This window comes from Phyllobates terribilis, unplaced genomic scaffold, assembly GCF_046119375.1.
Source record: "Phyllobates terribilis strain yellow unplaced genomic scaffold, ASM4611937v1 Scaffold_5__5_contigs__length_657084704, whole genome shotgun sequence".
Lineage (NCBI taxonomy): Eukaryota > Metazoa > Chordata > Amphibia > Anura > Dendrobatidae > Phyllobates > Phyllobates terribilis.
In genome coordinates this window covers 463,279,301-463,294,929 of record NW_027362765.1, presented here as the reverse complement: position 1 = coordinate 463,294,929, position 15,629 = coordinate 463,279,301, and the positions used below count along the sequence as shown (strand labels likewise).

Sequence of the window (15,629 nt, the reverse complement as noted above, 5' to 3'; positions counted from 1 at the left end):
ACATATTTTCCTGTTTTGTGTAATAACAACTCAACATGATTTTTGCTGCCATTCTGGATGTCTGTTTGTTCGGGGCACAGTTCCCCTGAGAAGTTTCCTATCTAATAGTGTCCATACATAAAGAGACATTGCACAATATGACTGTTAAAATTGTTCCTCCCGTCAAGGTCTGTACAAAAAAAGCATCATCAAAAGGCATGCAGAAAGTGACCGCAGGTTGTACATGTGTGTGCTCTAGACAGGCGCTTACTCTCAGGACTATAAATTACTGGGATACAAAACATGTGGGGATCACAAAATGTGTGTGGTCCTGAGAGTAAAAGCAAATGTGAGCAGTGAAGACTGAGCAGTTCTACTCCTCCGCTACAACTACTGATACATAACAATGACCACATACTGATGGCCGCACACTACAAAAATTGGGTGTGCATGATCATTATAATTGGGGGAGGTAACAAGCCAATATCACACCCATGTGGCATGAACGCTCGTCTCAGTTGACTGTGTGTTTTCTTGGAGACTAGTAAAATAAGTTGCTAATTCTTCAACAAATAATGCTGTCTACAATGTGTGGTTGTATCTTGCCAATTAACCTGATGTTGTACGTTAGATTATTGTTAGCAGGATAATCTAATGTCAATGAGGGTTGTCCAACTGTGATTTAGGGAAGCTAGCAGAGACAATGGCGAAGATGAAGCATAAGTTCTCCATTTTCTCAGGAGAGAGAAGCAGATCACACTAACATGACACTCGGCTCAGACTCTGACAGAGTTTGAGCCGAGTGTCATTAACATAATCTGCCCAATTCTCTTTCATGAGAGAATCAACAGCTGTGTGACCATAGAGAGAAGTAGGGACTGATTGCAGGAGAAAGTATTCATATTTACCATGAGCCACAGAACTATCAGCTGTTTGGACTCAGCCTTCTTCTAATAGCTGTAGAAGGAAATATAAAGTCACAGACTTGTATTTTTTTTTTTACAAATCTATAAACTGTGCCCTCATCAATACATAAGTGGCTGTGTATTCTGTTTATTCCTTGCTCCAAAAAAACATATTCATAGAGTATCTGGTTTAAAGTGAACTTAACAGTAACATTACCCCTGCACAACCAGAGATAGTGAGATTAGGGAAGTATATACAGTCATGTCCGAAAGTGTTGGCACCCTTGAAATTGTTTGCAGAAAATGAAGTATTTCTCCCAGAAAATTATTGCAATTACACATGTTTTGTTATACACTTGTATATTTCCTTTGTGTGTATTGAAACAACACAAAAAAACAGAGAAAAAAAGCAAATTGAACATCATTACACACAAAACTCCAAAAATGGGATGAACAAAATTGTTGGCGCCCTCAACTTAATACTTGGTTGCACTCCCTTTGGAATAAATAACTGCAATTAATCGCTTCCTTTAAGGCTGAGTTCTCACGATGCGTTTTTAATGCGTTTCCGCTGCATTTTTGCAGTTGCGTAAACGCCGCGGAAACGCATGAAAAACGCATGGTAGAAGGGCAGCAATGTTCCCCAATTGAAATCCGCATGTGCTGTGCCCATGATGCGGATTTTTCCGAAGCGTAAACGCTGCGCTCAAAAATCCACAGCATGTCAATTAATTTTGCGGAAACGCTGCTTTTTTGGCGCCATTGACTTGCATTAGACCGCATGAAATCCGCATCACTGTATATGTTGATGCGCTTTTCATGCGGTCTAATGTGCGGATGGTACCCGGGTGTGGATGAGAGGACTCTCATCCAGACCCAGGTACCATTAAAAAAAAAAGAATAAAACAAAAAATATATATATACTTACCTTCTGACGGCAGGCGCAGCGCTCCTGCTTGGTTCCCCGCACTTCGCGGTTGAATGAAGAAGGACCTTCGCTGACGTCAGAGTCATGTGACGGGTCACGTGACGCTGACGTCGGCAGGTCCTTCAGTCTTCACTGCCGGTAGCCGGGACCGAGCGAAGCAGGACACCGGGGGCCATCAGAGGGTAAAGTATATATTTATTTTTTATTTTTTGACATTCACACACTATATAAATCCATGCCGGTTGCATGGATTTATATAGTGTGAAGTTGACAAGCACTTTCCAAGTAATGCTAAAATCGCTTGGGAAGCGCTTGTCAACCCGCATGCGGAAATGAAAGTGAAGAACGCTTCATTTCCGCATGTCCCTGGCAGGAAACATGTACAATCCGCATGCGTTTTTTCCTGCCAGGGAGATGCAGAAATGCTCAGGAAAAAATCCTGAGCATTTCTGCATCGTGTGCACATACCCTAACCATCAACAAGCTTTTTACACGTTTCTACTGGAATTTTGAACCACTCTACTTTTGCAAATTGCTCCAGATCTCTCATATTTGCAGGTGCCTTCTCCCAACAGCAATATTAAGATCTCTCCACAGGTGTTCAATGGGATTTAGATCTGGACTCATTGATGGCGACTTCAGAACTCTCCAGCACTTTGTTTCCATTCATTTCTGGGTTCTTCTTGAAGTATTGTTTGTGGTCATTGTCCTGCTGGAAGACCCATGACCTAGGATGCAAACCCAGCTTTCTGACCCTGGTCACTACATTGCAACCCAAAATCCTTTGGTAATCTTCAGATTTCATTATGCCTTGCACACAGTCAAGGCACCTTGTGCCAGAGGCAGCAAAACAACCCCAAAACATCTTTGAACCTCCACCATATTTGACTGTAGGTATTGTGTTCTTTTATTTGTAGGCCTCATTCCGTAACTAGAATGTACTTTACCAAAACGCTCTATATTGGTCTCATCTGTCCACAAGACGCTTTCCCGGGAGGATTTTGGTTTACTCACGTACATTTTGGCAAATTGCAGTCTAGTTTTTTATGTCTTTGTGTCCGCAACTCAGTAATATACTCTATTGTTGAAATGTGCCCTGATGGTACTGCCAGGGCTGCTTTTACTGCAGACCCAGCAGTACCACTTGTTATTTAGGTTTCACACAGGAGTTTCATGTGCCTGCATAAGACCAGTGCATTATGTGCAGGGGGCTGGCCGAATGCACATTTCAAAAGCTACACTAGCCCCCTTTTCTGTCAATACACACACTGTCATGGATATGGGGGCTATATCACTATTTGAAATAAACTGCCAGCCTCCCCACTGATGAACAGAACTGGTCCCTTTAAGGCTCTGTTCACATGTCCAGTCTTTATTTCCATTCTTTGATTCTTTTGTGATGCATAAAAACGGAAATAAAGCATTCTGTTACAGGACTTGCCCACCGCTTGCCTCAGTTCCTTGTTCTTTTTTACTCTGTAAGATAACGGATGGCAGACGGAGCCGTATACATTAAGCATTAAAGTCTAAGGAGACTGGATGATAATGGACAGTCATCTGTTAACGGATCTGTTTTCTTAGCACTGCACATGCCCAGATCTCCAGACCTGCTGAGACGCCTCTAGTAAAAACTGACCTTTTTTTTAAATGTTGGATCTTTACAACCCGATTAAAACTGCGCATGTGAACAAAGCCTAAAACCAAGCTGCCCGCTGTGTGTATGAGATCCAGGGACATAAAATGACAATCGCTGTAGAATATGATTGTGCTATATGAGTAAGGCCACGTTCACACGTTCAGTATTTAGTCAGTGTTTTACATCAGTATTTGTAAGCCTAAACCAGGAGAGGGTGATAAATACAGAAGAGGTGACGTGTTTCTATTATACTTTTCCTGATTTTGGTTTAAAAATACTGATATAAAATACTGACCAAATACTGAACGTGTGAACTGGTCTAAGGTTGATCTCATGTGTCCCTTTATTTCTCATCTGTAAAAAAGCAGTTTTTTTCCACTGTGCTGGAACCATTTTTGGTGTTAGCTTTTTACATTCCTTGTTGCATCTGTTTAAAACTAAGACGTGAAAAGGAAAATCTCCAAAAGTGACAGACAGCCCCAAAATACTGGTACGAGTCCTAACTAGCATTACATTCCTGCATTGCCATGTGACCGGCCATTACAGAAGAGATCACAGCCTATTCTCATCATAGATATAAGTGACTAGTGCTACCTGGGGCATGCTGGGAGTTGTAGTCCCCCAGCTCCCTACATCCTGGCAGCTCCCAGGTCCGATCACTCAGCGCTCGTCTCCTCCTCACTGTGCGGGCAGCGGGCCAGGAATGCCTCCAACAGCCAATCAGGAAGCAGAGAAGGGCGCAGAGGGGCGGGGTTTATCCGGTTCCCTTTTTTTTTTTTTTTTTTGTACTCCTCCTTTTTTTGAAGCCGGAGAATTCGGGAGGGGTGACGTATGATAGGTGCACGGGACCGTACGGCCATAACAGCGGCGGCTGTACACCGAGCAAGCGCGGAGAGCACCGGGAGCCTGCAGTGCACGGGGGAGGGGGCGCAGCCTGCGCAAAGAGCGGATCCCGGGCGGTGCCAGCAAGATGGTGTCGTGGATCATCTGTAAGGCCGTGGTGTAAGTCATCCTGATGAGCGGACGTGCACGGAGCGTTCTGTTCTCTATAGATTACCGATCTCTATCATATCTATGTATTATCTACATCTATCTATTATCTCTATCTCTCCATCCTACCATGGTGGTCCTGCTGCCCTGACACTCTCCATACTGTACCTGTGGTTAGGATGGGTGCTAATTCCTTGGTTTTTGCCTTTCTGCAGTCCTCTGTCCGTCCTTCCGTTTTTAGTTTTCCTCTCCCATGACAGATTGCAGAATGGCCGACCCCTTATACACCGGCAGTAAGGTTGCGCCCTTTGGACATGACTTACATTGTCATTTTAGCTACTTTATTTTTCCATCTGATTTCATGGAATATTGTTGCAGGTGTGAACAGGAGCCTATACGCGGGGGCACTATACGCTACGCGGGGGCACTATACGCTACGCGGGGGCACTATACGCTACGCGGGGGCACTATACGCTACGCGGGGGCTGTGCGCTACGCGGGGACTGTACGCTACGCAGGTAACATGGCTACTTACCTGGCAGAGTAACAAATGGCGATAATTGTTGGATTGCCCACTGTTGTCCACACCGGCCCCTGTAATCGCTCATAACGAAAAAGTTATTATGTTGGATGATGATGGTGAAAATTTCTGTGTGATGTCGCCAATAGCAAATGAATTCCTATACAGGCCGCACTCAGACGCCCATGGGTCATGTACTGTGCTGTCTGTGGTTTCCACTGGTGGAACCATATTGCAATTTGTGTCCTCAGTGGTTGATGCCTTTTATAATTTTCCTGTATTAAACTGATGGAACTTCTGGGATTTGTCACTCCTGTTCTTTCTAGGTCTAATATTGCATTGAGGAGAGCCATTTATATACTGGGTCAATCATAGGTATTTATGCACACCTTATAGTCTATGGGGCAGATCGTGTGTTCACAGCAATGTCCATTTCTGATCCAATATGGGTCTGTGAGAATCGCTGGCAGCCGGGTACAGTCCGTGTGCCGCCTGTGATTAATGTTATCGTGGGTAGTAGATGATCTGCAGGTGTGTTTTTTTTTTCTTTCCTTTTATTAGTTAAAATTTGCTGATGAAACACTGATGGTAAACACTGACCAAATACTGATGACACTCTGATCCAAACCCCTGATGAACGGCGGTCTGTGTTTTACCTACCAGTCCCTGACGTCTGGATGAGGCCATAAGGTGACAGCTACGTTTGCTCACACGTATAAATGTCGGCAGCTTCGCTTGGTAAAAGTCATGGAAGTTGAAGTTTTTTTTTTCCTCTGTGTCTCCGGTTGTGGTTGGTGTTGGCTTTCTTGCAGTGATCTCAGTTTGATGTGGAGGTAACATGATGGTATATGTGTGTGGCATTATGTTCTTAGTCATCACTTTGCTATTGTCAAACTACAACTCCCAGCATGGAGCAATTACATCTTAATGAGTCATAAGTTGGCTTCCATCACTGTGCTTTGATTTTGCCTTGCGGTGATGAAGGTGTCATATATGATGGTGGTTTCTGTTTCCCACGCGGGCCGTGGCGGACGTAGCTGTGAGCTGGGCCTGCTGCCGCATGTAGGGAAAGCTATTTCTACAAGTTGAATCCTGCTTTGCTAAGTTGTTAAATTTTTTTACATCTTAATTTTTTTTTTCTAAAGTTTGATTTGAAGCTTAACACATTGTATATACCGATGAGTGTAGGTGTAAACGTCTGTATCTGATCCTTTGTGCAATGTCTTCTCTGTTCTTTATTTAACCTTTTATGCACCTGATAAATGGCTTCTCTACGTTCAGAAAATCTTAGGACATTCGTTTATGGTTGGGACATTAGATCAGCAGTAATGGAGTCCATGATCTTTCAGCTGCAGCCGTTTGGGGCTCATTCATTCAAGCCTATTACCCATGGAGAGGGTACACACCTGTTATAGCCAATGTGCCAGTGCACAAGGCTGATTCTCCAAGCGGATCAATGATCTACATGGAAAAAAACGCTGCATACTTTATTATGGTCCAGTTTATGTTCCCGACTAGTGCATGTAAATGGCAGGCAGCTCCTGCACTTGTCCAAGATGCGGATGAGGACACGGAGCCAATGATCTCCACAATTTGTGACAGTAACTGGCCTGAGTTCTCGTACAGCCGTCTGAACCCGACCTTAGTTTCTCATCTATGATCTTTCTCAACTTCCTGGACTTTCACTTTTTTAACTTGTTTTGTTTTAGACTGGCATCAGGTACAAAGATTGTGTGACCCATTTTACGGTTATGTAGAATGACTTGTTGGGTGGTGGCTTGATTGAAATAACCGCTGTTGATAAGGTGACGTTCTTCTGAGAGGAGTCAGAATGATCACTACATAAGCCTACGATAGGGCTCATTTGTTGCCTTATTTTCTGGCATTTTAAAATGCTTGAAAAAATTACTTTTTAAAAAACGTGACATGGTTCTTATTGTGTTTTTCATGCTTTTTTTCTGGGGAGAGTTTTATAAATGTTTTTCTAACATTTTTTTTTAAATGCTTTTTTTGCATTGCAAAACTTGTGCTTGAAAGATCAAGTAATTAGTAATGTAAAAATTGCCACAAAACTTTATTACAATGGACTTAATGCGTGAACAACCCACTGACATCTATGGGAACAAAGTGCCACAGACTAAATTGCAGTGTATATTGTTTATTTTAGGCCTCATTCAGACATCCATGTTGCACTTTGTGTAGTGTCCCTTTTTCTCACGGATACCACGTGTACCCATTATAATCTATGCTGCTGATCACATCTCCGTGTTTTTCACAGACTGTGTATCAATGCAAAACACATGGAAACATGTCTGCATTTTACCAGCAGCATGGATGACAAAGGCCAATACAAATCTATGGGTCCATGTAAAACACATAGAGCATACGGATGGCATCCATGTGCTGTACGTGTTTAACATTGCAATGTATAGATGATGCTTTGGAATTGCCATACCGGAAAAAAACGGATGGCACACGGAACAAAACCGCTGAGGACACTGGTACCGGTATTATATGGACGTGTGAAGGGGGCCTTAATTAGCATTTGAGGGACATATTCAACAAACTATTTAAAATCGGACCACTGGCCTCCTGCAATCTGTATCCATTGTGCTGATGTCCAAATATTTGCAGCTGCCCTCATCCAGCATTTATTTTGGTATATAAGATTTCATAACATCAGAAAAAAAAAAGTTTAAAAAAAATTGAACTTCCCATAAACATCTATAGAGAAGAACCCGAAAGTTGTGGACCAGTAGCTACTAAACTCCTGGGGTTTGCTCAGCTATGATACACATAGAATTGTCTATTTATTCCCTGGCAATAACCTATATAGTAGTTTAATAGTCAAAAAAAAAAATATCTGTGCATGCGATGTCTTTTTCAGGTGGGTCCACTCCGAAAGCCGCCAGAAAATGCTCAAAGGCGTGAACATGGGTATTTCTTTGTAAAAACAACTTGCTGTTCATTTATATGTTCAGGCTTTTGAGTGTCATTTAACCACTTCAGGTTTCCAAAGCGATTAAAATAAGTGAGCGACCTTTCTTCAGATGGCTTTTGCCCTGAAGACATTTTATACTTTTTAAGAGGAGGCAAAGGGAAGGCTAAAAAGACGCCCGGGAATCTTTAAGTGTTTTGCCTACGATTTTTTTGGTTTAAAAAAAAAAAAAAAAACCACACTTGCAATTTCTTTATTGTTGAATAGAATAAAAAACAAAGCAAAAAAACCCCTAAAAGGCTCTTAAGGGGAAAATAACACAGAATCGTCTTCCTCTTGAAAAACTGAGTGGCTGCACATAACCTTAAAGGATCCTTCTGAGGTCACAAACTCAGTGACCAAATGTTCTTCTTTTTTTTATCCCTTATGTAATCTATAGGCTTTGACCTTGTTAAGTACTGAGATCAGTCAGTTATCCATCCGCCCTCCTACACATTCAGTCCCATTGTTATCTTGCCATGTCTCCTCCTGTGATGATAAATATTGCAGAGTTCATTCACCCCCGGTTTTATATGTAGCAAAACTGGCCAATATTGCTCTGCTGTCCTGTCGCTTTGTTGCTGACACGAGCAGGTGCGTGTTGTGACATCGAGCCTTTGCTGCTGGGTGTTAAAAGTTGACATCTAGTGAAAACTAGGGGTGAAATAGTTTGGATGGTGCTAGTGGTTACCAGCTCAAGAATAGATCACTGATATTTTTGGGAAGAGTACTGTGAACTTCCGAACAACGGAAGTGCCAGCTCTGTTGTTCAGTTCATAAATGGGCGTTCCTGCAAATATAAGTTATGGAGTCTTTCTGCCATGTAACTTATTTAGGGTATGATGGGGGTGGCTGCCATCATCAGTAAATGATGTCATTTTCAGACTACTACTAGTCTATCAGTAATGGTAGTTAAAGAGCACCAATTGGCAATCTGGCGCTGCCCTTTCTATTTAAACAGTGGGCAGCACCACATAGGCGACTTGTCTAAAGATAATCTGGTAACAAACCGTTAAGCAGTCCTGATATTACCCGAAAGGGCGCTTCCAGGGGTTGGGATCCTGGCATGGAGAGATCTTGCTCTTTGCACTAATCCAGCACTGCTGCTAACTTTATGAAGCCATTACTGAGCAGTAACATTATTAAAGCGATAACCGCTCAGTAATGGCTTAATCAAGTGCTTGGCGGCTTTCTTGAGTCTCATCCATGTGTCGGATGAGACTCAAAGCCATAGCATAGCATCCATTTTATTTTTCTTTTACATATACTTGCTATTTCTTTACTATAGGAAACTGTAAATGATCTTGTAAATTATTAACTGCAGCTGTAGAAGAGGGGGGAAAAAAAAAAAGCGGATTGCATATGGATGATCAGTGAGAAATAAAATTGTCCCGAGTTATTTTGGTAAAACTATATGATATTTTTATACAGTAGTGTAAACTTCGCCTTAGGGCTCTTTCACACGTCCATGTCTCCAGTACGTGTGGTTACAGTTTCCACACGTACCGGAGACACAGACACACACACAGACCTATTCAAATCTATGGATCTGCGCACGTCAGTGTGTTTCCACGGACCGAGTGTCCGTGTGCTCCAGACGCTGACTTGTCCTTTTTTTTTTGCGGATGCATGGTCCGCAAAAGAGACACTGAACACATACGGATGACATCCATGTGTCATCAGTGTGACATGGACCGGCGCCTGGGAATCCGTGTACAGTTAGTGCTGTTCCCAAGTGCCAGGTGCTGAACACTGCCCTCATCATGGTTCCCTGCTGGCGCTGCAATCAGCACCAGCAGGGACAATGATGAGAGTAGTAGTGTCTGCTCCCGCAGTGTCCCTGTGTAAAAATAAGATTAAAATTAATAAAATCCATATACTCACCTATCCAGAGATGTCCCCCGCTGTAATCCTCTGACCGCTGATGCCGAGGAGCCAGGGAGAATGAGCCTCTCCGGCAAGCGAGCCCCGGAGCTGCGCTCAGTGAGTGACTGAACACTGCTCTTGAGCTCCGCTTTGAGACCTGCTCGCTGGAGTGGCTCATTCTCCCCGGCGTCAGCAGTCAGAGAATTACAGCGGAGGACATCTCCGGACAGGTGAGTATATGCTTTTTATTGATTTCAATCTTATTTTTAAACAATAGGTACCATAATTATCTTATGAGAGCTTCCATTTTAAGTTTTGTAGACATCCATTTAAATAAAGCATGATGTTTGTATAATAGGTTTTGAAACTTTTTAATATACCTAATTGTGTTTCAATCCATAAAAATTTTCCAAGATCTGTTTTTTTTTTTTTTTTTTTAAATTACCATTTGAGTCGTAATCCGTTTAGGTTAATGCTTTGTGAGTTGAACTCATGTATACAAATGCCTTCTCCATCCTGGTTTTCTGCAATGTTTGCTGTAGACCTGAATCAAACGTCCATGAATTCTCGTACATGTTCTATTTTGTGATTTTCACCCATTATAGTATATGGGGCTGTTCACATGTCTGTGTTTTTGTTTTTTTTTTTTTTTTTTTTTTTTTTTTTTTTTTTTTTTTTTTTTTAGCGTCCCATGTGTCTGCAAAAAAAATCACGCCACTTCAGTTTTTACGATCGGAGTCGCTGATCAAAATTTCCCATATGGGTTCCGAGAAAATCACATACAGCACACAGATGGCATCAGTGTGCAGTCCGTATGCTGTCCGTGATTAACATTGCAATGAATGAGATGAGCTCTGCAATTTATTCACATGTGAAAATCACTGATACTGATGAAACTTTGACTGTTCTTTGCTTATGTGAAAAATTACAACTTCTGCCTGAAGCCTTAGTCACGTTCTAGGCTGTTTTAATTACTGGGTATTTACTTGAATAGATATTATTGCAGAAAATATACCAGTGGGAAGTAAAACAGATCATAAACCATAGACCACATTAACACATCTGTGTGTCATAGTTCGTGATTCACAGGTTGGCTGCGGGTCTCCTGACCAGAACTCCATAGCCTCGCATGTATGTATTAGGCTGTCAAGTCCAGGTAGATGAAATGAAGATAAAAGTCTCTTGTCTTCTTTACCTGCACAGATTGCTCTAATCTGTCTACAGATCTGCCTTCATTCTGTAAGGCATCACATTACTGCTGCCTATAAAAGTCTATGAAGAGAGTTGGTTGGAGAAGCTAAAGAGAAATAAACTGCTGAGGCTTTTGTTGCAGAGGGAAACGTGCAACATACAAATCATATAATGGCAAGAAAGTGTTATTCCTCAAGTACACACACAGGACAGCTCAAAGTTAATTTACTCTGCCCATAAATGTGTGCAGATCAGCTATATACATGTCGATAAGACCTCATTTATGAACGGTTCACACCACTGGCGCACACAAAAGAGCAAGACTGCTCTGTACTTGCCCCTTTTGCTGCCCAATAGCTCATCAGAATGCACAACTCCACCTGCTTAGGAGGTAGATGTGGCCCCTTATTCCCTGGGCCCCTGTGCGATTGGTTGCACCAATGATATGTCCGTCCCTGGTTGACACGTACCAAGTTTGGGTGCCGACAGTGATCGTCTATACAATATGCTTGTTGTGGGCAGTACATCCCGTTTGCTATCAGCAATGAACAAGAATATTTACATTTTGTTGTCAGATCAATTATATTTTTTACATGGACCAAAAATCATAAATAAATGTTTTTTTGTGACTGCTCATTTACTGATTCGGCACATGTGATGGAGCCTTCATGCTGGTTTCTCACATCCTTATTTTATGGTCTGGGCATGGACTGCAGTGTACGGGCTAGCTGCGGGTCTCCTGACCCAAATTCAGTAACCTCATAGGCATTTATGAAGCTGTTGCGTTTAGGTCTGGCGGCCTACAGCCAGTCCGGACACTTGTGGAACGCTTTGTGTGAAGTTAAAAAAAATAAATAAAAAATTTGCAGGAATTTCTGTGGCTGGAAAATCAGTTCCGTTTATCTGAATACAGTTGTTTCAGATGAATAAGACAACTTAATTTTCCACAATTAAATTTCCAGCAAATATGTCGTTTGCACTGACCCTTGAAGCATAACCGTTGTTTTAATTTTTATTTCATAAATCAATAGTTCACATGAAAATAAGCAGCTTTGTAATATATCTTATCAGAGAAATCTGCCCCTTTCTCTGCCAAAATTGATCAGTCATTATCAAAATCCTCACTTCTTAGGTAAAATCTGTACTCGGTAAAGACAGACTTTCCCATTACTGAGATAGGAGATGGTGTCTGCTCCTCATAGAATCTTCTCTAGATAGGCGGGAGAAGCTCTGTGTCTAGCTCCTACCTTCTACATAAATGTGTCCATCTTCTATCTTGTCCATTCTCACACCTCTATATGATGCATAATGTAAAACTTCCCAGTGTGTGCTTTAAAAGACTTTAGCGTTAACAAAAAAAAAAATCCTAAATCCGATGACTTTACAGCATCAAACTCCTCGTGAACCCCTCCTTTTTGATTTACTTCTCTTGGTCTTCACTAGACTCTTCCAAGGCTCTGATGTTAAAAGCTCAAATTTCAAAAACCTTATTGTCTGGGGAACGTATTTCAAGAGAAGGCTGTTAACTTGTTAAATGACAGTGTTTTCTGGCTGAATTCACAGAACATAATCTGTTGTATGTGACAGGAGACAACTAAAATATAGACACTGGCTCACATTTGATATTGTTGCCCCTTCTTTTTGGTGCAAATAAGTTTTAGATAATTTTATTATTTATTTGCCTAGAAATGCAGATGTTTGCACCTCACTGGACACTAATCAAAAGTGTCTAGAAAAGGAAACGTGGATTTGGGGATTTAAAAAATAAAATAAAAGCCTAACTGATAAATTTAGAGCATCTTCCAACTGCGTGAAAATGTGACTAATAGACCGCATCTGTAAATGTAAGTCACAATATTTTATTTAAAAAGTATGACTATCGGGGAGAGAGGAATGGGTCACTGCTGTGTGTACTATGGATGAGACTGGCACTGCTTTGCTGTGACTAGGGTGCCTGAAGGGGGAGAAGCTCTGCTGTGACTAGGGTGCCTGAAGGGGGAGAAGCTCTGCTGTGACTAGGGTGCCTGAAGGGGGAGAAGCTCTGCTGTGACTAGGGTGCCTGAAGGGGGAGAAGCTCTGCTGTGACTAGGGTGCCTGAAGGGGGAGAAGCTCTGCTGTGACTAGGGTGCCTGAAGGGGGAGAAGCTCTGCTGTGACTAGGGTGCCTGAAGGGGGAGAAGCTCTGCTGTGACTAGGGTGCCTGAAGGGGGAGAAGCTCTGCTGTGACTAGGGTGCCTGAAGGGGGAGAAGCTCTGCTGTGACTAGGGTGCCTGAAGGGGAAGAAGCTCTGCTGTGACTAGGGTGCCTGAAGGGGGAGAAGCTCTGCTGTGACTAGGGTGCCTGAAGGGGGAGAAGCTCTGCTGTGACTAGGGTGCCTGAAGGGGGAGAAGCTCTGCTGTGACTAGGGTGCCTGAAGGGGGAGAAGCTCTGCTGTGACTAGGGTGCCTGAAGGGGGAGAAGCTCTGCTGTGACTAGGGTGCCTGAAGGGGGAGAAGCTCTGCTGTGACTAGGGTGCCTGAAGGGGGAGAAGCTCTGCTGTGACTAGGGTGCCTGAAGGGGGAGAAGCTCTGCTGTGACTAGGGTGCCTGAAGGGGGAGAAGCTCTGCTGTGACTAGGGTGCCTGAAGGGGGAGAAGCTCTGCTGTGACTAGGGTGCCTGAAGGGGGAGAAGCTCTGCTGTGACTAGGGTGCCTGAAGGGGGAGAAGCTCTGCTGTGACTAGGGTGCCTGAAGGGGAAGAAGCTCTGCTGTGACTAGGGTGCCTGAAGGGGGAGAAGCTCTGCTGTGACTAGGGTGCCTGAAGGGGGAGAAGCTCTGCTGTGACTAGGGTGCCTGAAGGGGGAGAAGCTCTGCTGTGACTAGGGTGCCTGAAGGGGGAGAAGCTCTGCTGTGACTAGGGTGCCTGAAGGGGAAGAAGCTCTGCTGTGACTAGGGTGCCTGAAGGGGGAGAAGCTCTGCTGTGACTAGGGTGCCTGAAGGGGGAGAAGCTCTGCTGTGACTAGGGTGCCTGAAGGGGGAGAAGCTCTGCTGTGACTAGGGTGCCTGAAGGGGGAGAAGCTCTGCTGTGACTAGGGTGCCTGAAGGGGGAGAAGCTCTGCTGTGACTAGGGTGCCTGAAGGGGGAGAAGCTCTGCTGTGACTAGGGTGCCTGAAGGGGGAGAAGCTCTGCTGTGACTAGGGTGCCTGAAGGGGGAGAAGCTCTGCTGTGACTAGGGTGCCTGAAGGGGGAGAAGCTCTGCTGTGACTAGGGTGCCTGAAGGGGGAGAAGCTCTGCTGTGACTAGGGTGCCTGAAGGGGGAGAAGCTCTGCTGTGACTAGGGTGCCTGAAGGGGAAGAAGCTCTGCTGTGACTAGGGTGCCTGAAGGGGGAGAAGCTCTGCTGTGACTAGGGTGCCTGAAGGGGGAGAAGCTCTGCTGTGACTAGGGTGCCTGAAGGGGGAGAAGCTCTGCTGTGACTAGGGTGCCTGAAGGGGGAGAAGCTCTGCTGTGACTAGGGTGCCTGAAGGGGGAGAAGCTCTGCTGTGACTAGGGTGCCTGAAGGGGGAGAAGCTCTGCTGTGACTAGGGTGCCTGAAGGGGGAGAAGCTCTGCTGTGACTAGGGTGCCTGAAGGGGGAGAAGCTCTGCTGTGACTAGGGTGCCTGAAGGGGGAGAAGCTCTGCTGTGACTAGGGTGCCTGAAGGGGGAGAAGCTCTGCTGTGACTAGGGTGCCTGAAGGGGGAGAAGCTCTGCTGTGACTAGGGTGCCTGAAGGGGGAGAAGCTCTGCTGTGACTAGGGTGCCTGAAGGGGGAGAAGCTCTGCTGTGACTACAATGTAGGAATAGGGACTCTATATGGCTGATTTCACGGAATAGACTCATCTTAAGTTCCTCAGGAAATAAATGACGGCTCTTCTTATCACTCTTGTTTGTTTTTGCTGGAAACTTTCTCTGCTTCAGCTCACCTGAATTATGTAATGTTTATTCCGTAACGGTCTGGTATTTTGCAAGCACAAACCTGCTCAGCTTTGCCCTCGCTGACTGCAGTGCTTCTCCGTTCAGACTTGTTTGTTGTACTTTACATCTGATATTTCTATTTGGGGTCAACTAGTAACAAAGGCTTATACAAGTGTCAAATTCCCTTCATCTATAATCGAATAGTCCGGGAGGAAGGATAATATGGCACTGTCTTCTGTGTACCGCTGATGTTACATGGAGTCATTCACAGGTTGTTACTGTTAAATCGCCTACAAATCTGAGAAAATCGTAGCCTTCATGAATTCTCTTGAATATGAAGTCCAAAGGAGCCATTGTGGTAGTGCAAATTCACATGTTCATTTCACACGTCTGTGTACAGATCGCAATGTGTGGATTGACCGTAGATCTTCTAACCCCAACTACCAGCTTCATACGCATATGGTGCCTGTCAATCAAGTTAATTGATGTGTGAAGTGCAACATGTAGCATATTTACATGCAATATCTTATGAAGGTACTTGGCGCATAAATTGGGTAAATTCACGAGAGCCAATCAGCTGCGACAAGATGCACCTTCTTTGATGGGACCCTAACCTATTATTTTTTTAACATGCCCCTCCGGGCTAAACACCTGCAATATATTTAAAATGAGGGGGGAGAAGTGGATGGAGGTGAGTGATTTTCTTTAA

At 43.8% G+C, this 15,629-nt stretch overlaps 1 protein-coding gene across 3 annotated transcripts in view; it reads left to right on the top strand.

Moving 5' to 3' along the window:
* The first annotated feature begins 4,215 nt into the window (after positions 1-4,215).
* Positions 4,216-15,629, top strand: part of REEP3 (receptor accessory protein 3) — a 181,746-nt gene continuing 170,332 nt past the window's right edge. The window contains exon 1 of one of the 3 annotated variants that reach the window (XM_073685400.1): positions 4,216-4,437. In XM_073685400.1, the coding sequence (XP_073541501.1) occupies positions 4,280-4,437 (158 nt within the window). In that variant the 5' untranslated portion in view covers positions 4,216-4,279. Of the gene's footprint in view, positions 4,451-15,629 lie in introns of all 3 variants that reach the window. The other 2 variants (XM_073685398.1, XM_073685399.1) reach the window with 2 other exon arrangements.